The sequence below is a fragment of the Halichondria panicea genome, chromosome 12 (assembly GCF_963675165.1).
Source record: "Halichondria panicea chromosome 12, odHalPani1.1, whole genome shotgun sequence".
In the NCBI taxonomy this organism is placed as follows: Eukaryota; Metazoa; Porifera; class Demospongiae; order Suberitida; family Halichondriidae; genus Halichondria; species Halichondria panicea.
In genome coordinates this window covers 4135839-4160635 of record NC_087388.1, presented here as the reverse complement: position 1 = coordinate 4160635, position 24797 = coordinate 4135839, and the positions used below count along the sequence as shown (strand labels likewise).

The window sequence follows — 24797 nt, the reverse complement described above, 5'->3', positions numbered from 1 at the left end:
GGAGTAATTCAAGCTATACTCAACAAAAACTAAAAACAGAGTAAAGACAGCGGACTTAGACAAGTTAGAGCTTGTCAGTGGTGTAAACTTACTTCTCTAGAGTAACCTCCCAGCCTCTGAGTGATCGCTAGTGGATAGGAGAGCTAGAAACAGTTGAAATACAACCAGAGTACGGTCAAAACAAAAATAATCGCGAGCGCGAAATCATAACGCGGAGTGTTTCAACCATTTACACAGGGAGGCCTGGTCGTTTCCAATCCCCTTCCTTTTCAATCTATGGTAAGAGTCGCCAAAATCGCCAATTAATACAATCTCATAATAATGTGATCAATAATCCCATGAAGCTTTCCAATTATAATTATTTGCTTCATTCGCTAAATATATCCGCATAGTACTGTAATTGATGTAATTACAGCGCCACGTCAGTATCAGCATAATTGAGACACTAAAAGAAGCGCCTACCGTTGCTGTAATTATTTTTTGGGCGCTTATAAAAAAAGCTTGTTTGACAATCATCCTGCATCTTTGACTTCCTTCACACTTCTGAACAGTTTTCTAACCCATAGCTCACCAGTCACTCAGCTCTCAACGGTGCAGCTAGCATGAAACGTACTGAGCTAGACCATGCCCATTTTCTCTATAATGTCTACTAGCTGTAGAACATAAGTGCCAGCTAAACTAAATTGTTTTGTGTTCTAAAAGATGCGCCACTCAGAAGTGGAATTCATTTTTTCTGGCGCTGTAATTAAATCAATTACAGTGCAGTAGTGTAACTGCTTTGCGTCCTTGTGTCGCATATTTAGAGGGTCGCAATCAACTTGTATTTAAACGAACACCAAATCATCTGAACTAAAGAACCACAAAATCTATGGTCTGAGTGGCACGTCATTCAGACAATTACAATTTTAAAACACAACTTTTCGAACTAACATTTGGTGAAAAAGTCTTGAGGGTCATCCTTCACATAGTCTACTCCCCAATCCAGCCAGCTGATAATATACTCCTTCACAGACTCCATTGAAGGTGGGTGTTCAGTGCATGCAGTGGCGGCCTGGCTGACCAGGAAAAAGAACCTCACAAAAAGAGGTAAACTTTGACCTTTAACCCTATCGGCTGTCCACTTTTCTAACTAATGCTCATCAAGTGACTCAGGTAAACAGTGAAGTTCTCAAAAGCTCAGTACCTACGTACGTCAGTAAGGTTACTGCTATTAAAGCTATAGTTCATAATAATTATGTAAATGCATGTTTTCTAATGTAGTATAATTATTTAGCCACAAAACTTGTGTACGTACATGTGTGCAATACTGTACAAGTTGTACAATTAACGATTCATGTTGTTTTGTTGTAATTGTACAGACGATTACAAAAATGGCCAGGGGTCAACAGAAGATACAGGCCCAGCAAAAGAATGCAGCGAAGAAATCAGCCTCTAAGAAAAGCACAGACCACAAAGCTGCTGCCATGAAAGCTCTTGTCTTTACGTGTCCAGTTTGTCGGTCACAAATGCCTGATCCAAAGACGTACAAACAACACTTCGAGAGCAAGCATCCCCGAAGTCCCCTTCCTCCAGAGCTAGCTGAGAGCGCGTGATCGATTCCCTTCAATGACCTAATTACTTTTTATGAATCACATAAATACAGTCTACAATTATATATAGCACTATTGTTTTGTGAATGTTGGCAGTACATATACCATGTATATACATGCATACTTGTGTTACAATGAATAACAAGATTTGACATCAATAATACTGGACAATAATAAGACAAAAGTGTTTATATAATTATATCTATAATATTCCGCAATGGTATGAACACAAACACATAATTTATATAATACACGTAATTGCATGGAATGTACAAAAATGAAAATGAGTCCAAGGCTCGAGTTCTTCAGCAGATTTCAATGTTGAGCTGTTCCAAACTTAGGCACTGGACCTACAAATACGTACAGGAAATTTCTTAAGCCAACTCCTATTTATAATTTATACTAGGCCAAATTTTTAGCTACGTAGATGGTAGATATAATGACACTAGGCCGATGATAATTATTTTATTCTCAGTGTGTGTGTGCACTATACCTGTGTATGGTTTGTAGGCTGGTTTCTTCCTGAGGGACTCCTCCAGATTGTATGATTTCTTGGAGGGGGTCTTCTTAACAACTAATACTTTCTTGGGTGTCTTGAGCTGAAACCCTGGGTGGGGAGAGCAGCATTGGACTGCATACATGTAGATATGACATACATAATAACACAAGACTAGTGATGTGAAATGTAAATAGTAGTGTGCATAGCTACTGCACAATAAGTATAGACGGAGCAGACCAAGATAAGAAGCTCCTAGCAGTTAACACAGATTAAAATCATAAACCTTGCAATTTATTACATGTACAATGATGTACAGTGTGTATAGAGCCACATGCAAATAAAAAGCTTGGGCAAGTACAATACGAGGATCCAGGAGCCATCACTTAGTGTCAAACCTGTAGGGTTGTTGGTAGATTTGGAGAGCTCAGAGAATTTGACGTTCATCTTTTTAGTAGTGGTGTTGGTTGGCTTGAAAACTGATGGGAAATAAAGTGCCAGAGTCGTGGTTACAACTTAATGTTTACCAGTGCTACATGTACATATTGTACATGTGGAGGCCTCAAACATTAGTTTATGTACAGATGCATATCACATCTCGGCAGGGAACAACTCACCTTCACTGTTTATGCTGCTGGTTACCCTCCTCCTAGCGGGGGACTTGTGGGTGGAGGGATTGGTGTGCAGGGGGGCTCTGACTACAGAACTGCTCAACTGGACAGAAAAATCAAATGGATGTATAATTATGTTCAGTACGAATACACAATTTTGTGCCTGTATAACTCATCGCAGTAATAACTATTGTAATGCAGAGAAATCTATTGTCAATTGATTACCAACTGCACTCACATGTAGTACAGTACGCACATGTAGAGGTTTAAATGGCAAAAAATAGAATAATAACGTACATGTACATGAGCACACTTATTTACCCTGGGTTTCTTGGCACAAGAAGGCACTCTGCCAGTCGACTGTTTTCTCTTTTTATCCTCCACCACAGACACGATGGATTTCATCCTATGAATTGTTTGAACAGTAATAATAGAGAAGTGACAATGACAGGAGATATAGATAATGACCAAACGCCGTATAGCACACGGCAGTTGAAGTACTGTACAATACACCATTATGTGTCATTTCCACCTTTCATACACTTACTACATGTCATGAATGTGTGTACGTGTACACGAATTTATCTAGCACACAGGACACACACAGACGACACCCATCAGCTGTGAGGCTATTATGCACAGGGAGTATGCTAAGTAAAACAGGTGTGTCAATTGGCAACTACAATACAAACAAACACACACAGACCATCACACCCGTAAGAGATGTTGGTACAATAGCGTATAGCATGCTCTCACTAAGCAACTAACTCTTAGACTACTTATTATCTATCCTCGTGGAAAAGTCCCACTCGTAACAGCTGATTAAACAGGCACGATCTCTATTACACTTTTAATCAAATAAACATTTTAAGAACAAGGAAAAGCTCAGTGAGTGTACATTGTACATGTACACCATTCAAATACATGTACATTGTACTGGTACTTTTTGAAATGACTTGAGTGAGCCTTATCAAACTTTCTTTCGGTATTGGTCTTGACTGGTAGTCTGGAGAAGAGTTTGCCCACGCTGTGCACTGGCTTGTAGTCCGGGGCATGCTCTGTAGGCAGAGTAAGTAAAATTATTATCCACTGGCTGTTGTAACAGCTAATTAAGTTATAAATGTCTGCGGTAAAACTGGATTTGCTTACTTCTTTCTTGGACTTTTTTGTCCAGTATGTTTTGTAGCTCAGCCATGACATCATAGCCACTCTCACTGCAGGCATTTCATTAGCATAATTTACATGTAGGACGAACAGATCCGTTATACATTAAGATTAATAGATGCAGGAGCACAGTCGTGTACATGTATACAGAGAGTCAGTGTACAAAAGTAATCACCGAAGAATACAAACCTTTTCTCTTCTGGTGCTCCCGTCTCCATTTTGCTCGGTGAGGGGCTAACCACAAAGGTGGAATTCCGCTTTCGTTTCCTAGAACCAGAGTTCTCAGTTGGTGGAGAAATTGGTGGCCTGGTCACAATATTGTCTTCTTTGTCGACATAATCCGATGTGTTTTTATCACCTGAATTGCTATCTGAATCGCCAGTTTGCATTGGTGTGTTGGGTGGGCTCCCCCACGATGTGAAGTCATCGTTGGTAGGGCCTAATCGAGGGATCTTTGGTAGTGAGCAGAAGCTAGAGTTGGGCGATACGCTGTGGGTGTTTCGCCTCTTTCTCTTACGGGAAGTGGGCTTATTGTCACAGGGCGTGTCACCCATGCCCGTCGAATCAGTTGGTTTCAGGATTGGGTCCTCTGAGGCTAGTTCGGATAGGTCACTGGCAGCAGAAGAGTCAGCACTGGACTCAGCTGTAGAGGGGGGAAAGGACCATTAATTTACGGAATAACACTGTGTATGTAGCAAGCTATAGATGTACACCCTTCGGGTAAGACAGAAATCATCAATGTAGCAGCGTGTCTAATCCCATTACTATAATGCTAAGGCACCAAGTAAATACAGATCTCTTTTTCCTTATTTTAGTTTCAGCGTACTCAAACTTGACAAACATTTTCTCTCTTTATTGCTTCCACTTCTGGTCTTCCGTTTCATTCCCTTTCGTCCAGCCTTCTTCTTTCTCACGATTTTTGTTGCCACAGCAAATGGGGAGTCACCTGACTCCTCAACAACAGGGGACGGCCCTGGTTGGTCATCAGCATCAGAGTTGGTTTGAGCTTCAACGGTTTGAGCTTTAACGGTTTGAGCTTCAACACTGCAAAAACAAGTGAAACAATGAATTCAGCTACATGTGTGTGTAAAAGTGACTTCATGTTTAGTATTGCATGTATTAAATGGCTCACGTATGTGTAAGAGGAATAGAATAAACAATTAAACGTACGTCTCACTCCTGATTCTCTCAAGGGTCTTTATCATGTCCGTGTTCTAGTGAATAACAGAAAACATTAAACACATGTACCGTAAAAACTCGATTTAAAGCGACACTTTTAAATAATTACATTTTGCAAAAGTAAAGTTTTAATGTACACAAAAAATTAATTTAGATCTATATGGTGCTATATGGTGCTATATGGGAGAAATGTCCAAGTGTCGCTTATTTAGAGGGTCGCCTTAAATCGAGGTTTTACGGTACCACCTTACACATAGATATAGATTGACGTTAAACTCTTCAATCTATGATTCTAGGTAGGGAACTACATTTTACCTTCCCATTAGCCTTGATACCATGCCTCTTACAAAGAGCCTGTAGAGCTGGTCTTTTGAGGCAAGACAAATCTTCAGGTAAGTCCATTCTCTCTTAATCTTGATATGATCTTCTAGCTAGATTTTTGTTTTTTGACTGAGTGAAGGTCAAAGTTGAAATTAATTTTGAATTTTGTTATCATTTTTCACGCATGCGCATACAACTACTCGCGTTACGTCACAATTTTAGTTTGGGGGGCGTGTATCCAACATCAATAGAGTTCTTGGCATTCTCATAGTCTTCTGGGAGATGACAGACAGCTACAAAAGACTTGTGCTAAAAAGCTACAAGTGCTAAGATACCTTACTACATAGAGCTTCCATCACAATCCAAGTTCAAGGTGATCTGCTGGAAATAGTTCACTCAAACCTCTTGTCAAAGTCTGCCCTGGGGCTAGCTTCTAACACCACTGTTTACTAACTCTTGAGAAGATGCCACGTCTGTTCAAGAAGAGCCAGAAGTACAATGTAGCTAGAAACTGTTTTCTGGCTAGGATTGTTCTGTTGGATAAGACAACTATTGAGTTCAACCTTTTACCTGAGGTGACTGGAACAGACTGTTTGGAAAAAGTGGCTCAAGTCATGGAAATACAAGAGGTGAGTTGGTGGTCTATAGAGAGTAAAATATTGCACCATACAAACTTAGCTGCATCACTTGTGGCCAAACGTTGGTTTTGGTGCTGGGAATGTGGCCACATGTTGGAATCCTTACTCGTGTACTGTGGTAGCCTGCACTAACTGTGGAGCAGCACTAAGGATAGAGTTTATTCATATGTTTAGTGTGGCGTCTTTGGATTGTTTGTCAATATGTTTGCAGTAAGTATAACAAACAATATCTGTATCAATGCCTCAGGTGAAGTATAATCACCACGGTAGTATATCCAACTACAAATGTTTGATCCACTTTACAACTGTGTCCTTAAATAAACTGTGGTTTTATTGCGTCCCAATTAAAAAATCACAATGTAGGCAGACTCTTCTCTTGCTCGGTAATCCTATACATAAACATTTGCTGTTCTCTTTTTACAGTACAATACAACAATCCATTGTTGAATAGATCGAGTGCTTGCTTATAATTATATGCTGTTGATTTAGGCTAAGTGTGTTGCTTATGTTCAGCCCATCCCTCTTATTCTGAGTAGACAAGTGCTGTTTCCATAGAAGCACTGTAACTGTTTGCGTGCATTATTTTTGTAGAGCTTCTATTTGTACTAATCTTTGTGGGAATGTTGATGTATAGACTCGTGTCACTGACTGTGTTTTAGCAGTTCTCTACGTACGTAGCTACACTTCCTTACATAATGTATTGGAAATACGTATAATTATTATTATAGTATTCCCTTTTTCAGTTGTCTGAATGCCCTAAGCTGCATAATCACGGTGGTAGTCATTTTTATGTACTTAACAATATAAAGGTATGTGTTGCATGTAATTGTTAACGACTGACGTGCAGATTAATGTGCCAATTTATTGATCATCAACAGCACTTCATTAGCAGTTGATCATGTGACTGCAATCGTTTTGTTCACATCTGGGTACCTGACCACGCAATTAATACATATCTCAGTTGCAATCGAAGGCTGTTGCCCCACCATCTATGAACAACACCACCACCACCGTTTTACCGTCTTGATAGAAATCTTTACATACATGTTTGCTATAGACACAGTAAGCAAATTACTGCCTCTTGAATATTTTAGGGTTGAAAATAGCCTGTCACAAAAGCACAGGTAAATTTAAACCAAAGGGAAAGTTTGTATATGGTGGTACAGAGAGATTGGTTAGTGGGCAAGTTTGAGCGATGCTTGGCTGCTGTTCCCTGTCTTGGCCTTCTTTATACAGTACTTTGGCAGACTACCTCGGTTGTGTAACATTATAAGCCAAACGACACAAACTTGGAGATTTTTTATTACAGATACATTGTAAAAGTATCTTACAAGTATATATATCCTTATTTGTAACATGAACATGTACAGTTATTTGCTGGTCCCATTTGACTATGCTTGCTTCGGTTTTCGGGACCAAATGCGTGATCTTTGTTGTGAGTTACCCACTGAGTTTGAACAACCTATTACATCAACAGTTACATCAACAGTTACAATAGTGACAGTGAGTACCCAATGGTGTTGATTAAAGCTAAATTTGGTGAGAGGTATTGTCTGTCTGGTTAGCTGTGGTTTTCTTAGGGGGTGAACTTTGTCTATACACCCCCTCATTCTAGATAATGTAATGACGGTGCGTGTTTGTACAGCGTACATAACTTAATTGTGCCAATACAATACATTTTGCATACAAGCACTTTAGTGCGTTAATTACAAATTATTCGGCATATTAAATGTTACACATGCATATTATTATAAATGTATAAAGAACACGGCTAGTAAGTTCTATTGACAGCCATCGGTAAATTCTTGTCCATTACTTGTACAAACAATGGATGATAGTTTTGTCCAACTTTTAGTTAATAATGTTATACGTGCATTTAAGACGCAAGAAATATAAACCGAGCTTCTTGTTGATCTACATAGCGATGGCATTGCACTGTTCTTCATAGCATTATACCAGGTTGGCCGGGGCTGTATCGATTGTGTACAGAAATGTGCATTTTAAAGGATACAGTCTATTTTGCTTTGTCTTTGTTGCTGTGTAGGTGTGTTCTCAAAGGCCAATTATGTCTATACTTGTACCTAGATTCTGTCATTTTACAAAAGCCGTCTCTTTGATAGCTAGGGTTTTAATTTTTTTAACTTGACCTCTGTATCTACGTATGCTCAAATCGCAAACTTGGTCCAGTCCTAATACGTAGTTGCACTTGTAAGATCTGGTATTTCCGTCAATACACACCACAATTTCCTCAGGTGGTATATATTACCCATCATTTCCCTTCTCACAATTGTCTGTAGTAGAAATTTACTATGGTTGCACATTTCTGTCTAATGGTACTTTCACTTCTGATTTGCAGTAGTGAAAATGTCCCCACCACCACCAATAATGTGTGTGCCAATCCACAAAACCCTGCCTGGTGTTTTCACATGTTCATAAATGGAAACGATGTTTAGTGGCTCAAATAATGTTAGTGATTAGTACATCCCAAAACTGTGCATGGTCATCTTGGTCATCAGATTCTTTGCAAATAAGTGTGAGTGTTGCAGAAAATTCCTTTTTGTTTGCACTGTCAGTACACACAGTGGTAATTGATATCTTATTGTGTTTTTATGAGCCTTGGCTACAGAAGCCACAACAAGAGATGCAGTAAATACAATGACCATTTGTAGATTATCAGTAGCATGTGTGTAGCTAATGCCCCCAGGGAGATGGCTGTTTCACAGATGGATCTTGTTAGGGAATTGGCCCCAAACCTATGTGCACTTTTTGTTCATTGCCTTACATGTGTTTGGTAATTTGTCTGGACACATGACGTGTTCACTATGTAGCTATGTCTGTGCACACATAGACACAATAATCAGTTTATGTAGCTGGGCGTGCTTATGCTTTGTACACACTTACTTCCAACATAACACTCACACTGACTCAGTACTCTCTACGTATATAGTCACACACCTACAATTTATGCCTGGATTAAGACCAATATCTACCCTCCCCCACACACACACACACACACACTGTCACCACCACGCACACACCATTATCCCACACACTATCACCCCCCACAGATCAGCTACTTTGGTCTCCAGTACCAGACAAAGCATGACCTCCTCCGTTGGGTGGACAAGGAGAAGCCACTGAGGAAACAGCTGGAGAAGTACGGGATTGATGGTGCCAGGAATGCTGAGCTTAGGTTCAGAGTGCAGTACTACGTGGCCAACATTACCAAGCTCAAGTTTGAGATTACCAAGTGAGGAAGAGCTAATTAATAAGCTTTTCTGACACACGCGCCTTAGTCTTCAATTTTAGAATTTGCTAAGAACAATGATCAAGAGCTCTAATCTAATTCAGCGTTTGGTTTTAAGTTTGCAAATACTATGTGCACATATACCGATAGTAATTCAGTACACTCAAGATTTTGCTCTGTGCATTATGCAGATATTTGTACTTCTTGCAACTGAAACACCTGATACTGAATGGTGACTTGGACTGCTCCAATGACCTGGCAGTCAAGCTGGCCTCTTATGCTCTGCAAGGTATGCCACACACCAGCCCCTACAATGTACACATTTAATAAGAGCATTTTGTCGGTTTTTTAAAATAGCTCAAGAGTAATGTACATGTTTCTATTAAACCTGGAATGCTATCAGATTATCTGCTAGCTCCCAATAGTATACTGGTATGTTCTTTTTCTTTTGAACCTAAAGTAGACAAAGGTGCAGCTCCCATACATGTACATGTATTTGTCGATCCAGTGTAATGCTTTGATCCTATTGTGTTGCATAACGGTCTACTGTTCATTTGCTTTTCAGGAGAGTTTGGCAACTTTGATGATGAGAAGCACACCGACGACTTCCTTAGCGACTACATCTTCCTCCCTCCTGTAAGTCATACAAGTGATAGAGCTCCAAATTAACCCCTTACTATAATTTATACTGTATTCTTTGGGTAATGGTAAAGATCATTAACTAAACATGTAACACAGATTTAGCTGTCTAATCACTAGTTTCACTAGCTCCCCTATTCCTCCAGCACATTGGACCCCCCTCTGTGTTCCAGTCACTCAATGACAGATCATCAAAGCTGCACCAGAGACACAGGTACAGCCCACTAACTAGTAGTACTACTCGTTGTACCAGTGTGCTTAATTTCACTATGACGTTGAGCGTGTGTCTGTATCTATTGAGTCTTCCCTAAAGACCATCTTGTGCCTTAATAGTTGTACTGGTAGCTGCTTACAAAAGGTGTTGTTGCTTCATTGACGTTTGCATAATCATGAGTGATTGCTCCATCACCTGGCTGTCATAATTATATTCACTCTGCTGAATTTTTCATTGTTGCTACAGAGACATGACTCCGGCAGCTGCTGAGTTGATGTACATCAAGCTTGCCCAGCAACTACCTGAGTACGGCCATCAGTCCTTCCAGAAACTGGTGAGCCATAGTACTGGTACTACTGGTGTAGTAAATTATTATTGGCATACCAGTTTGGGGCCTGGGATCCATGCTGTAGTATTGTACATAATAATATAGTTCGAGTGTGTATACTAGGACACTCGATAAAATGATTATTAATTATGATTGTGAGTGATCTTTTAATTTTAATTGTATGCAACATTGAAGCTCTTCTAGTTTCTAGGACATGTACACATTAATTAGACAGGGTATTGTTCATGCAGGACGTTAACGGAAGTAACATTTGGCTCGGTGCTTGCTTTATTGGCATATTTGTGAAGCACTCAAATGGACAACCTAATATTTACTTCAAGTAAGTGAGAAAGACTGCACGATCCATTGTATATACATGTAATATCATGTAAGTAGCGGTAAAAGCGGGACGCTCTAGCCTCTAAAGTACGTATCTGGCTGGCAATGTGATAATCCCTATAGCTGAGGCTCTTACAATCTCTTGGAGATGATACAATTAAGGTTTAGCTAAAGTTCAATAACCTCCCATATATAGTTAGTACAACTTCAGTTCCAGTGAATAGCTGTTATTTTGTCGGTCCATTCATTATTCATTCCTTACTGTGTTTTTTTTAGGTGGCCGGACATTTATCGAATGAAAGTGAGGGATAAGAACTTTGGAATTGAGACTCCAGGAGAAACCATCTACTTCAAAATGGTGAGCCCTGCAATGAAACATGCTGCTGCCAAGTGAGCCCACATTTACCTCTCTGTAAAGTCACACATGAATTTACTCTATATACGCACCCAGATAGTCAAAACTCAAAAAGTTCAGTGTACCCCCTCACGTGGTCATTACATGCATAGGTTGCCTTTGTTTAGAGGTTGTATTACACAAACTATTCACTTAGAACCTGGGTACCATTTAGAGTTTCTTTAAGTGGTGATTCCCACCTTATGTACATCATGTGTGCATGTGACTCTCCGTATAGCCTGATAACAAGACTGCTCAGTACATTCTCAAGATGATGATCAACCAGCACAAGTTCTATCGGACAGAGCTGGAGGAGACCCCCGGTCTCTCATGGATGGCCAGCGGGGTAGTAGAGGGGTGAGTATCATAGTCACGTATACTATAGGTACATATACTACTTCAATATTATGTGTCAGTATGATTATGTAGTTTTTGTACATGTAAGTGTATATGTACGACAATAGCAAAGTAGCAGAAAATTATACAGAGGATTTCAGGTTGGTTGGCAGAAGTTAAAAGTTGAAGTGCAGTCAACCATGACCACTAGTGAAGTAAAACATACATGTACGTTTGTACACAGTGTGTGAATGAGATGGTCATGGATGGCTGCACTTCACTTTATCTTCTGCCAACCAACCTGAAATCCTCTGTAGGCCAGGAGAATAATACTGCATGTGCGGTGCCTTCTTGTGTGCTTGGATTTACATGTACACGTACGTATGCGTATACAAAATTGATAGCTTAATTGTTACGCAGCTCGAAGAAGAAGTCTCGGTCACTGCACGATCTGCGGACCAGGGGGATAACTCCAGAGTAAGTTTATCATGTTTTAAAATGCACTGGCCCACATCACACCATACGTACAGTTTAGTGCACATGTTGGTGTGCATGTATACCCACCCATTCATTTGCATGATCCTCTTCTTCCTCAACACAGACCCAGTCATCACTTGATCTCCACGTCCATGTTTGCCAGAAAGACCAAACTGAGTGAGGCAGAGGAACCACTGCAGAGTGAGTGATGCAGCTATAACTAGATCGTGTCTGGCTGCATGTTTTTTAGCTCGAATTTGCATGTGACATAATAAAGTAGTGTGAATATAGCGATGACATCACTGAATCCCTCTACCTACTAGGAAAGCATTTTGACCAGTTCCATTCAATATCATTCGAACAAAGTACATGTATATACGTAGCTAGCTATGGATATCTGTTGTAAATGTCTTTAACCACCATCATGTTTATGCCATACCTCGAATATTCATTCCTATACTCCCTTGTTCACAGGACCTCTCCACAGAGGAGGTGTGAGGGCCACCAGCTCAGAGCCACAGACCACACCCATCACTGAGGACACTTCACCTACTACTCACGACAGGTGAAGCTATAGCTATGTATATTATACAGCCCTACACAAGCTCTATATTTGTATGACCTTATATACCTATTTGCATCTCTTTAAGTGACTGTATAGCAGTATGTGTAGTGATCATCAGTTAATCAAGTACTGTATGTGTACTTCAATCTGTTTACACATGGACATTTTGGGGGAATAATACATGTAACGCTCGACGCTTGTCGTGTATAGAGCGCTTTCTCAATTGCTTGGGGGGTTTTAGTATACATTGGGATGAAAGTACTGTCCTTAATTTAGAGAAGTGGTTTTCTTTATTAGGAGGGTCCTCATTATCGGATGTTCAACTATATATACACTAGCTGTTATTGCATGGAGAAAAAATACTGTAACATTGGATGTAGTTTTATGATGCACACTGAACCGGTATATAGTGTGTTACACTTTCCTTCTATCTGTGCAGGGATCCGATTCATCTTCTCTCCATCACGGACCAAGCCAGGGGTGGTAGTCATGGGACGACCACTGTCGAGGTACACCCCACTACTAACGGAGTGGGTCACAATGGAGTGGTCACTTCGGCACAGTCCACAGTGGCCAGTAGAACGTGAGTATATACATAGGAAAGGAGGTAGCTGTAACTATAATGAATATGCATGTACATAATTATGTGTAGTGATGTGCAATACACATAATAAATTTGAATTGGTTTTCATTTTCTATTTATGCAGTGCACCGTCTCAAGCGTACAGTCCCGCCCACTCCTCCACACCTTCCACACCCTCACGCTCCAAACACTCCACACCACCACACACTGCCTCTTCACTACCTACTCCCCCACTAACCACACCCTCACACACCGCTAAACGACCCGAGCCTCTGGTATTCTCAAGCGAACCCCTCCCACCCTCATTTTTCACAAGTGGTGAGGATTTTATCGACTGGGTCGATCCAGAAGTGGCTGGAGGTGGGGACAGAACCAGTCAAAGTAGTTTTCCCAGTTCCAACGGGACACCCAAGAACAGTCCATACAGTAGACGCAAGAGAAAGGACAAGAAAATGCATCAAAATGGTATTTTTAGTGTGTGTATGCCATGTTAAAATATAACTGACATGTTTTGGAAACAAGATTCGGAAATATTGTTGTGAGGTTGTTTTTTATTCATTTGTAACCTGGTTGCTTGGTTAATTGGTATATATATTTCTCGGTGGTGGCTGTTGATGCGTATCAGACTGAGGTTCTGAATGTTAATAGGTGAATGTTTTGGCATGGGGGTTTGTGTACATACATGTACGTGCAGTTCACCATGCATGCAGTAAGGTTATCTCCTCTGATTTGTACATCAGCTGTAGTCAAAAAATTTCCCTGACTTGGCTTAAATAATAAATAAGTGTGCTCGTGGTGTTCTATTTGGTGTATGAAACTGAAACTTAACAAGTGTTTGTACACTATTCGGTTAATTTAGAAGGAAGAGTTGATCTGATTTATCGTAACGTTGAGTCAAGCACTAATGTACATGTACGCACTGTGAGTGTGGTATGGTTTGAGCTCGAATATGTTCGAAGGTAATTTGATTATAGCACTACCTATAGTTGATTGTACAGTATATAAACTAAGCTATAGGCTTATCATAGCCTGCAGATACTGTCAGGTATTATCACAATCGTACGAAAAGTTGTGTGTGAACTAGACGGTTTTGGGAAGCAGTTGTTTCTAAGAAGCACTATTGAAATGCCCCTACGCTGATATAAGAGTGTCGTCAATTGCTGCAGGGTTTGCAAACACTGGGTCCATGGACATTGAAGACACTACTGACAGTTCTCAGGAGACTTTCGAGATGTTGGGGCCAGGCAGGAAGAAGAAGTTCACTGGTGAGCCATCAAAGCATACATGTATGGCTTTAAGCTGTTACCACATACTATAATTATGTGACACTTTTAATGGATTGCTGGCAAACAACTATTTTTTTAATTAGCTCTGAGTATCTGTACATGTATACTTACTTAGACGTTAGATTGGCCGAGAATACATATACGAATGCAGTACCTCTCACAGCAGAGAGTAGGTTTTGGACTTAGTCTTCCTACAATAATGTGTTTCATGAGCCTTTGGCAGTCAATATGTCTCGACCTGCAATTACTACATGCTCATACGTACCAACCACCCGCTAAACAGGTTCTCTTGAGCAGCTGAATGGCAAGACTCCACCCCGTTCCCTCAAGATACGGACATTTAGCATTGCCGAGCAGCAAGAACAAGAAGCAGCCAGTGGAACTAGAGACCAAAGGGTGAGTGGGTAGTTTCATTAGGCAAATGTTCATCAGTACAGTCATAATAGTAGCATTGGTAAATATTTAGCATGAAATGAAAAAGGCATTATTTTTACCCTGTTATCCCATGTACTTGCAGGGAGCAGAGCTTCAAAAGATCATGAATAGCAGCAAGCTGTACACGGAGTATGAGGTTCTGCCCAAGAAGAAACCAGTAAGATCATAACTTAGCTCTGAGTGTCTTTGCTCGTTACATTTTTATGTATATACAACTGGTTTTCTACGTACTTATAATTATGCTTACAGTTAGTGCTGTATGACAATCATTGACATCATCCGAGAGTGCATGAGTAAAAAGCATTCAGTTCTAACTTCAGCTGTACTTTTTTAGCGACCATGTTCAGTGGCATGACATGCACTCTTACCCATGCAGGGGGCCAATATCGATGCTGGGCAGCTCCCTGAGAACATCCACAAGAATAGGTACAGAGACATTCTTCCTTATGAGGTGAGTAACTTTGTGTTTTCATACCTAATGCTAATTATAATTTCTGTTCCGGAGCCTATTTGTGCGATCAGTTTGTGGTAGTAATAGTGACATGTTGATTGTCACCGTCCTGTTTCCATCTTGTATAATATATGGATCAAAATACTTGTTTATATACATGCTAGAATGCATCTTGTTATTCTGTAGGAGACAAGGGTGAAGCTCAACCCAGCTAACAACACTTCCGGCACTGATTATGTCAATGCAAACTATGTGAAGGTACATAATTGTAGTGTAGTAATATATATTTGTGTTGACAAAACACACACACCCGAAGTCCCCCTCACACACAAACATGATATTCGTGACATTTTGCCTAGGGAATTTGTCCATAATTCGGAGACTTTATACATAAGAAATTTTAGAGACTGAAGCGACGTTATTTTAATAGTTTAATACTAGCTGACAGTACCCCTTTGAATAAGGGGCTTTGATCGTAGGCATCAACCTCCATACACTAGCTACACACACTCTCATGCACTCATACTTTCAACACCATCCCACACCATGCACACACAGTTTGAGGTGAACCACCGATCGTACAGTTACATAGTAGCCCAGGGACCGCTGGAGCAGACCAGCACTGACTTCTGGCAGATGGTCTGGGAGCAGGATGTTCGCATTATTATCATGGTCACTAATGAGACGGTGAGCCTGAACGTCGACAATTAAATCTATAATTTTGTAGCATTGCTTGAGGTGTTATTTTGGCCACGTTTATAATAATTGCATCCAATACTAGCTTGTCTACAATTAGCTGGGCCCTCATAATAATGTTGTCATAACTTTGTCATACTTTACTCAACTAGTTAAAAAGCGCTTCTATATAAATTATGCTTTAGAGCTGATAAGCTCCAACCAACAAGTCCCTGGCTTACTAGTCAACCACATAAAGCCTAAATGAAGCCATAATTGACCATACAACTTCCAGGGCCAACTAGACTTTACATACGTACCTACCAGCCTACCCATGCAGTGTCATTCCTTTTGATCCCTGTAGGAACACGGTCGACCAAAGTGCTTCAGATATTATCCCTCGGATGAGAGTGTAGATGGAAAACCAGACTATGTGCTATTCGAACAGGTAACTGCCATTTTAGATTATTGTCAGTACATATCTGTACGTATACTTCTTGCTCTGTATTATACATTTTCTATAATATTATATTGTACGTTGCTATGGTTTATGACATATTATGTACACATTATTTCAGTATCGAGTGTCTCGACTTTTTGTTGAGAAAAGTGCTAGTGCTATCAGTCGAGGGTTCATGGTCAAACACATCCCATCAGGACAGGTACATGTGCTGCTGTAGATGAAGGGGCAGTATACGTAATAACAGCGTACCATAAGTATGACTGTGTACGTATAATAATTATTGTTAAGTGAAAATGTATATAAATTATGTTGACCTTCGTTGTACCTTGAGAGCCAAGGTATTATAGATAGCCGTAATAAGTTGTGACTGTCTCTTACATATAATTATACATTGATTTTTAATTATCCCTACAACATTAATGCAGGACAAAACATGTTGACCAATTTAATAGCATGCCTAACTATAACTAGAACTACATTTGTTTGCTGTACAGAAGTGTGTGCATAATAAGTATATAATTTTTGCTAGCAATGAACACCTACGTATATCTCAGTACTCATTTTGCAGGAGAGAGAGGTGACTCATATGCAGTACATTGACTGGCCCGACTATGGCATTCCTGAAAATCCTCAGCCATTCTTAGGTCAGTGACTGGAACTGGCTTAAAATGCCGTCAAATTAGTTGCCGGTATCATCGTAGGTAGTTTATTAGTATCGTGGTACCTTACTATAACATTATAAATCTTTCAGAACAAGTCATAGGCTTAATTGTTGAGGACTTGTATTATAAATGAAACATTCCTTTGGGACATGGGTGCCTTGGCTTTTATAGCAAAAATAATGGCATTTCTCCAGAGATGACTACCTGTGTTAATATTCGATACGCCATGCATGCATTGAATGTTAGATTAGTGTAAAATTCACCACACGTACATGCTCCCACAGATTTTCTTGCTGACATCAATGCCCTGCGTCTTCGGTATGGTAGCTCCTCTCCTATGTTGGTCCACTGTAGTGCTGGTGTTGGGAGGTCTGGAGTGGTAGTGCTTATGGACCTGCTTATGGCTAAAGTGGATTGTGGAGATGTAAGTGCATGTCTGTTTCGATCTGCATGCATTAATTTTAACTAATTACATGCTTGCTACATAATTATAATTTTATGTACAACCCAATGCTATTGTGCTAATAATGGGTGTATAATAAGTGGACTCTCGCTATATAATTATTGTACATTTTGCTGGTATAATTTTTTGCAAAATGTCGATCTGGATACATTGAACAAGAGGGCGGCCAATTATTTGCGAGTGCTAATTTTGCGATTTTACTCTCATTCACAGAAATAAATACACGCGAAAGTATGTCACCATTGGATTCGAGGCGCAATAATGCGCGGCCATTGAATTGCGACCACCTCGCCCTAATACGGGCAAATTTCACTGTTAAAAGCCAGAGTCCTCTATTTATTTTTCACTAGTGAACAGTATAATACGTATACAGTAGACTCTCGCTATTCCGGCTCCCTGAAGTACGGCCACCTCGATATACCGGCCATTTGGCTTGGCACGGAATGCTAGCTATATGTTTACTGCACAAAACTCACCCTGAAGTACGGCCACTCGCTATTCCGGTTACCGGCCAGTGCTGGCTGTCCCAAACAAGGTTTTCAATGTAATTTTATACGTGTATTACGGCCGGATATGACGTTTTGGGTGTGGTTTAGCAAATAAAATTGAATTACACTTAAATAGAGAACAAAATGATTCATTATTCTACATTATCCTCGAGACAAAAACCGCAAAAGTAGTCATTAGATTCGAGGTAAGGTCGTTTTTAAGCCGTGGCTATTTCCTGAGCTGCAGCCACCTCGCTATTCCGGCCAAGCTGCATGGTCCCAAGGGTGACCGGATTAACGAGAGTCTACTGTACATATAATTACTGTATTTACTTGATTAAACGCCCGGGCGTTTATTTCCCAGCAGCATCTGTAGAGGGGGCGTTTAAACGAGATGGGCGCTTATTCGAAACGGGCGTTCATTGTTTTGTCTACTTCAAACTCTTGCTCATCAGCAGTTATTATGCTCTTTTTGGCTGCTGCCACAGCTCTCAGCTTCAATCTTAAGAGTGGTGTTTCTCCCTCTGTGTCCTCTCTGCCATCATAAATAGTTATTCTATGCTGCCATTGTTTCAGCTGGTTCCACGTACTAATTCAGCTCCACCCACAGTGCCACGCCCCATACATGGGCGATTATTTAAGAGGGGCGTTTATTGACAAGACAGCTTTTACCATGGGTGTTTAATGAAGTAAATACGGTATATAGGTGGCCATTAATTTTTTTATTCCATTTTCTCTTATTCGCACAGGCAATTGATATTTCCAAGAGTCTAAAGGAACTGAGATTTCAACGAATGCATCTGGTGCAAATGATTGGACAGTACAAATTTGTGTATGGTGCAGTTATCCAGTATATTGGCAGAGCAAGACTTATTTAGCTATAGTGCACTTACTATTGTCAGCATTACTTTTCCCTTTTTATGCCATCATCAATAATTATAATATTGATGAACCAACTACAGAAAAATGGATAAATCTGAGTCTCTATCTGATATGTGGATAACAATATATATAATTTATATATATATATATATATATATACGTATAGCACTCGATGCTAAGCGCTGCAAATCGACCAATTCAGGGGTCAACGATGCAGTTTGAGATTGCTCTCCCTCACAGCGCAGCTTTGTCGGTTCCTTGAATACAACTTTATGTACATGTCTTAAAAATACCCCAGCTATACTGTGAGTATACGGTAATTGGACTATGCGAAACAAGTCGGTCTAATGACAGGCAATGTACTGTCTCGAACATCGCCACGCGGCCAGGGTTGTTGAACCTATAGAAGACGATGGAATCTAATTTCATTGCCACAATAAAATTGCAAATGTTAAAAATCATTTTCGTAATAAATTATACAAAGCAAACTAATGAGCTATTCTATACATTTGAGCAAAGTAAAATATACCGAGAGGTTAGCTTGCAACATTCATATATACTGACTATACGTACATTACCCGAATGACAATGTGTGTTTCTACTCATAACAGACAGTTGATTTAAAAAGACACAGATAAGCATAAATGGAAACTAAAAGTGCTACCATTCCAGGTCCAGAAATACAGTCAAGCCCTACACATAATGCTATAACTATTACTATTGCTGGAAGTACCCATACCGTAAAACGACAGCCTGCATCTCTTTCAAATTCATTACGCTTTCTCCTGTATTTCAGTGTCCAGCATCCATTGACTACTATAGTGCCATCAGTGTGGGTTTCAATTACAGCTTCTCCTGCTTGATGTACACCAGCACTGTTCATAGCATCAGGTAACGTAGATCTCTGCGAGGGCACTTTAATAGTCAAACCTACAAAATTATAAGTGAGTAGATCTACAATTATACAACCTCCTTATATTGAACTCACAAAAAACTGGTCCTTTTTAGCAGGGGCTCCTGATCCTAGATATGGTTTTACACAGTGCAAGCAACTCAGTGCAGGACTCTGGGACTCAGTGTATATATATGTACAGTTAAGATCACGTGTGAACAAAGCAATTAAGAATAAGAAGCAGGAGGTCAGACACAGAGCTAGAGCTAGAGGAGGTCGGACATTAGAATCTACTTGAACTTTCACTAATTATGACCTCATTCCAGGCCAAATTGCTTTTACATAATTATATAGGTGGCCATTAACCATTCTCTTATTCGCACAGGCAATTGTTATTTCCAAGAGTCTAAAGGAACTGAGATTTCAACGAATGCATCTGGTGCAAATGATTCATACACAAATTTGTGTATGGTGCAGTTATCCAGTATATTGGCAGAGCAAGACTTATTTAGCTATATAGACATAGTGCACTTACATTGTCAGCATTACGTATGCCAATAAAATTGATGAACCAACAACAGAAAAATGGATTAATTTTGGTATAACTCTGAATCCGTATCTGAGTTTACTGTATGTACGTACATAATACGTACTTCATAAAATAGACATAAAATCAACTCGACTAACACCATAACCACCTATTACAATAAATTCTCCATTGGACAGTGCTGAACACGTAGATCCGTGTTGTGCAGTTGGTAGATCTCCGACCTTCACCCAATCCATAGTATCTGGCTGTAATAGGTGTATGGACGAGGAGGCTCGGAATTGTTCATTATACCCACCAATAGCCAAGAGATAGCACTCGATGCTAAGCGCTGCACATCGACCAAGTGGAGTTCGTTCAACGGTTTGCCAAAGGGTAGTTTGAAGTGATCCAGGGTTATTTCTCTCCCTTACAGCTTTGTCGAAAAGTTCCTTGAATACAACTTTATGTACAGTTCTGTAGGATTTAATGTCGTCAAATCCACCCAAGAGATAGAGGGTATTTCCAAGCATACTAGATTTGGCTGCTGATCGGGCAATAGGTAGGGAATCAGCTATGAACCACATATTTGTTGAAAGATCAAACACTTCAACAGAGGTAGACCTAATTCGCTTCTTTTCACAGTTAATCCATCCTCCAGCGACCACAATGCTTTGGTTCGAGGAGATAGCTGTTGAATCGTAGCGAGCAATGTTTAGTGGCGAGTACGGAAATGTCCATTTGTTGACTGTATTATCGAACATTGCTATATAATCCACGATGATAGTTTTTGTAGGATCCAATCCTCCAATTAAAACTAACTGATCAAGGAAGCACACCATAGCAAACTCATCAACCTTGTACTGTGGGAGTACAGTCCACAAGTTTTGCTGAAAGTAAAATTTAATTACTGTACAACCAGCATCCTGACTTCCTCCAGCAGTACTTCCTCCAACATACACCACTTCTCCAATAGTAACACTCCTAACATCGCTCCACGATTTAATAGGCATGTCTTTTCCTCTTCTTAGAACCTTGACAACAGGCAACTTAGCGGGAGGATTCTAAATGATAATATTATTATTATTATATTCAACATAATACTCAAACCTAAGAATTATATATTATACTGACGGAGAGTTGGAAATTCTAGTGCATGCAGGCATGCAGCCATAAATACTTGCCGCAGTAGATAATTTACTAAGAGTTTATATACCTGACGGTTGACATTATCAGGTGGTGTATGTGCCATTTTTGCTTCGTTTAGTTTTTTATCTCCGAAGGGAGTGTAGTTCATAGTATCTGCCATTGACATCTGTTTGGCCAATTCAAATCCTTCATAAAAAATATAAATAGTAGGTCACAAACATTATGCAATATCTTATGTATTAACATGTTTGTGGACTCCAGAGTTCCCCTAGCCTGGCTTCAACTTAGAGGAGGTACAACATCCACGAGGCGCAGGAATTAAGTGTTGGATATACCACATTCTTTATTACATTGGGATCAAAGTTCAATTGCGTGTTACCTGCCACTGCACTATATAGCACTGAGCTATTAGCTGGCAAGAGTCATGCTTTAAGTTATTGTCATCAGCTTAATCAAACATGGTTTCTGCAGCTTCAAATCTGCCTGGAGTTGGCAAAGTTGCTTGATGTGCTAGTAAACTTTGACCTGGAGAATATGGTGCATCCAACACTTTCTGCGCCTTGCAGATATCGTACCTCCTCTGGCTATTCATGCAGGCATAATTATGGTCTAATCAGATCACGATCAGCTACATTATTTTATAGCTATACACAGAAATAATTATGACAAAAACAGTGACTCACCAACACTTTTGGAACTTGGTCTTCGATCTTTATCCTCCTGTAAGCACTTTATAACAATACCCTTAAGGAAATGTGATTTAGGAATCTTTCCAGCAAACAACGATCGATCTTCCGCTGTTTTTATTGTGTCTAATCGATGAATTATCTGAACCATGATCACCCCAAGAGAGAAAACGTCTAGAGTATGATCATAGCTCTCATAGGGAATTCGGAGAGCCTCAGGAGGTAGGTACCCCATACGATGTCCGATAGCTGTTAACGTGGCACTAAGTCTGGATGGATCAATAAATCTGGCCATTCCAAAGTCAGAAATCTTTGCTACAGGTATTGGTTGGCCAACTTTCAGTAAAATGTTATCACCACAAAGGTCACGGTGGATGATATTCATACTATGAATGTAAGCGAGACCAGAGGCTACATCTTTGGAGAGGCTTACTTCACCATGACTACTAAGTTGAGTTTCTTTAGAGATATTATAGGATCTCAAGTTACAGTCCAGCAGCTCTGTGACCAACAAAGTGTTGTTGGATTTGGGATGCTTTGTGGTTGATAAGTGCCTCACAATATTTGGATGACGAAATGATTCTAAAAGTTCACACTCGCGCTGAAAGGCTTGATTAATTTTCTTCATACCTTGTCCAGCTGGAAGATCAGTCTGCATTTCAATTGCGACATGGTGTAACACTTTAATGGCACATGGCTGGTTTTTGTATCGACCTTTAAAGACTATACCAAATGCACCATTTCCGATGTTTTCTTTCATGTTTATTAACAACTCTTTATTAATCTTCTGCTGATCTGCATAAATTAAATGAACATTTCACACACAGCGGCATCAGTATTAACTTTTCATACCTGCATTCACCTGCTGATGGCCCTCAATTTTCAACTTTTTGGGTTCTGGGGATCCTCCAACTGTATAATTTATAACACATTTATTAGGGTGCCATATACATTTACCATAGTATTATGCCAGACTTACATTAAGAAGTTGTACAGAAAGCAGCTAAAAGGTTTCGGACATAATGGTGTACTGACTTAACGAGGCATGACCGTGAATGCCTATAATTATGAACACACCTACTTAATAGACTGACACTGTTGTATAGTGTCTATGTGTTGCATCATTTTATCAGGGTATGCAGTGATAAAGATACTGATGGCCATTAAAAGTTTCATGTAGAGGTGATTAACAAAAGCCTAGAAATGTGCTGATTCAACAAAACACGCGTACGATTATAATTATAGCTACATGTATGCGCTTAAGTTTTTTCTCTGCACGTACATACATTGATTGTGTTACTGTACGATAGTTAATTCATGATTGTTGCCAAGATACTGTCAACCTCATCATGTAGATCTACATGCACGCCCCTTTTTATATACAAACCAAGCTATAAGCGCCATAATACTATCTATAGGTTCGACCAAGAGTCCATAATAAAAGAAAGAGAGTATCGAACCAGAGCATTACCTTGTGACTTCCTGCTTGGTAACTGATCAATCCGAGCGCCTGGAAACCACTCCCCTTCTCTCTGGGAGAAAAGGACTGGCAAGCTGCCGTGTTGAGAGTTGTCCCCAGTGTCACGCTCCCACAAGAATGCAAACGTCACAAATACTCATGTGCCACCCACCGCCCGCGCCCATGCGCTAACTATTACAGCACAAAATATAATTGGCCTCGAGTATGAGTACATCACTGGCGGTCTGTTCTCGAGGCTAAAGTAATATATCACCCGCGCATTACGTATTTTTGTGATTTGTTCTCCAACGGGACAACTCTCAACACAGCAACTTGCTAGTCCCTTTCTCCTAGAGAGAAGGGGAGTGGTTTCCAGTCTAGCGTTCAAATTGGTTCACTTGCCTCGAGGCAGCAATAATGTTATTGCCAAATTATTATTGATCACACGTTTCAGACAGGAAGTCACGTTACTTTCCGAATACATCTGATGCACAGTGCATGCGTTTGATACTCTCTCTTTTATTATGGACTCTTAAGTCTACGTTAAAGACTGTGAATCATAAATAACTGGCCACTATTGTGCAGAGTTTATTGATAATGAACGTTCTAGAAACTAGCAACAAACGCTCACCGTCAATATTATATTCTCTTTCAATCATCATGGCTATGTCATCATATCCCACAGTGGGACTAGACAGAGCCTCCACCACATCACTCCAACTTCTCTCTTCACCTCTCAGCCAATAAGCCAGTCCCTCACGATAGCAGTCGTCAGGAATGTCACGACATTTAGTACTAATGCTATCAATTGTGGAACTATCAACATCCAGATCTAGTAAGATGTTTCGCCATTTGTTTCGAGCTGCAAACGTCGCAGCATAAACTTTTTTTAGATCCTTTAAGGTGATAGACATGTAGATCCAGCGCTAGACTAGTGCATACATATTTATAGATCTAGTCTGTAATAGTGTATGATCACTAGATTCTATATCACGGAAATCATACTCTTAATCTTATACCGCAATGCACACTAGTACAGGCTAGGCTAGGATTAGTTGGGCGGAGTCCAACCAACTCACACAGTTGGTTGGACTCCGCCCAACTAGGCTAGGATACGGTTCCACCCACGCTCAAAATTGCACATGTGTCGCAAGGTTTGC

At 40.0% G+C, this 24797-nt stretch overlaps 3 protein-coding genes across 5 annotated transcripts; 1 reads left to right on the top strand and 2 right to left on the bottom strand.

Annotated features, from left to right (window-relative positions):
* Positions 1 to 1728: 1728 nt before the first annotated feature.
* On the bottom strand, positions 1729 to 5534 carry LOC135345789 (uncharacterized). 3 transcript variants are annotated; one of them, XM_064543242.1, is made up of 11 exons: positions 5355 to 5534; positions 5031 to 5074; positions 4687 to 4904; positions 4050 to 4503; positions 3846 to 3910; positions 3640 to 3754; positions 3018 to 3102; positions 2703 to 2799; positions 2484 to 2564; positions 2083 to 2220; positions 1729 to 1939 (listed from the first exon to the last, which is right to left on the bottom strand). In XM_064543242.1, the coding sequence occupies exons 1-11, from the start codon at positions 5439 to 5441 to the stop codon at positions 1905 to 1907; spliced, it is 1419 nt and encodes a 472-aa protein (XP_064399312.1). In that variant the 5' UTR covers positions 5442 to 5534; the 3' UTR covers positions 1729 to 1904. The 3 variants fall into 3 exon arrangements, with proteins under 3 accessions (XP_064399312.1, XP_064399315.1, XP_064399314.1); XM_064543245.1 differs by having other exon boundaries at positions 2083 to 2196; positions 5355 to 5531; XM_064543244.1 differs by having other exon boundaries at positions 4702 to 4904; positions 5355 to 5531.
* A 50-nt stretch (positions 5535 to 5584) lies between these two features.
* LOC135345783 (tyrosine-protein phosphatase non-receptor type 21-like) lies at positions 5585 to 19855 on the top strand. Its single transcript, XM_064543230.1, has 25 exons — positions 5585 to 5989; positions 9067 to 9248; positions 9437 to 9534; positions 9811 to 9881; positions 10031 to 10098; positions 10345 to 10432; positions 10678 to 10766; positions 11042 to 11123; positions 11398 to 11516; positions 11916 to 11972; positions 12097 to 12173; positions 12447 to 12537; positions 12977 to 13120; positions 13245 to 13585; positions 14287 to 14385; positions 14690 to 14802; positions 14924 to 14998; positions 15218 to 15292; positions 15479 to 15550; positions 15851 to 15979; positions 16332 to 16415; positions 16546 to 16629; positions 16999 to 17074; positions 17377 to 17516; positions 18793 to 19855. Exons 1-25 carry the CDS (start codon positions 5825 to 5827, stop codon positions 18919 to 18921), a joined length of 2748 nt encoding a protein of 915 aa, XP_064399300.1. The 5' UTR covers positions 5585 to 5824; the 3' UTR covers positions 18922 to 19855.
* Positions 19856 to 20306: 451 nt separating this feature from the next.
* On the bottom strand, positions 20307 to 24676 carry LOC135345784 (ephrin type-B receptor 2-like). The gene is made up of 5 exons (XM_064543231.1): positions 24269 to 24676; positions 23031 to 23090; positions 22176 to 22973; positions 21560 to 21678; positions 20307 to 21407 (listed from the first exon to the last, which is right to left on the bottom strand). Exons 1-5 carry the CDS (start codon positions 24549 to 24551, stop codon positions 20472 to 20474), a joined length of 2196 nt encoding a protein of 731 aa, XP_064399301.1. The 5' UTR covers positions 24552 to 24676; the 3' UTR covers positions 20307 to 20471.
* Positions 24677 to 24797: the final 121 nt, after the last annotated feature.

Coding starts and splice junctions, on each gene's coding strand:
- LOC135345789 (XM_064543242.1), bottom strand. CDS start 5,441: ATGGACTTACCTGAAGATTTGTCTTGCCTCAAAAGACCAGCTCTACAG. Junction 3,755..3,845: donor CAAAAAAGTCCAAGAAAGAA/GTAAGCAAATCC, acceptor CTCTGCCTACAG/AGCATGCCCCGGACTACAAG. Junction 1,940..2,082: donor AGCCTACAAACCATACACAG/GTATAGTGCACA, acceptor ACGTATTTGTAG/GTCCAGTGCCTAAGTTTGGA.
- LOC135345783 (XM_064543230.1), top strand. CDS start 5,825: ATGCCACGTCTGTTCAAGAAGAGCCAGAAGTACAATGTAGCTAGAAAC. Junction 10,767..11,041: donor CAACCTAATATTTACTTCAA/GTAAGTGAGAAA, acceptor TGTTTTTTTTAG/GTGGCCGGACATTTATCGAA. Junction 14,386..14,689: donor CAGGAAGAAGAAGTTCACTG/GTGAGCCATCAA, acceptor CCCGCTAAACAG/GTTCTCTTGAGCAGCTGAAT.
- LOC135345784 (XM_064543231.1), bottom strand. CDS start 24,551: ATGTCTATCACCTTAAAGGATCTAAAAAAAGTTTATGCTGCGACGTTT. Junction 22,974..23,030: donor CCATCAGCAGGTGAATGCAG/GTATGAAAAGTT, acceptor TAATTTATGCAG/ATCAGCAGAAGATTAATAAA. Junction 21,408..21,559: donor CTGATAATGTCAACCGTCAG/GTATATAAACTC, acceptor ATTATCATTTAG/AATCCTCCCGCTAAGTTGCC.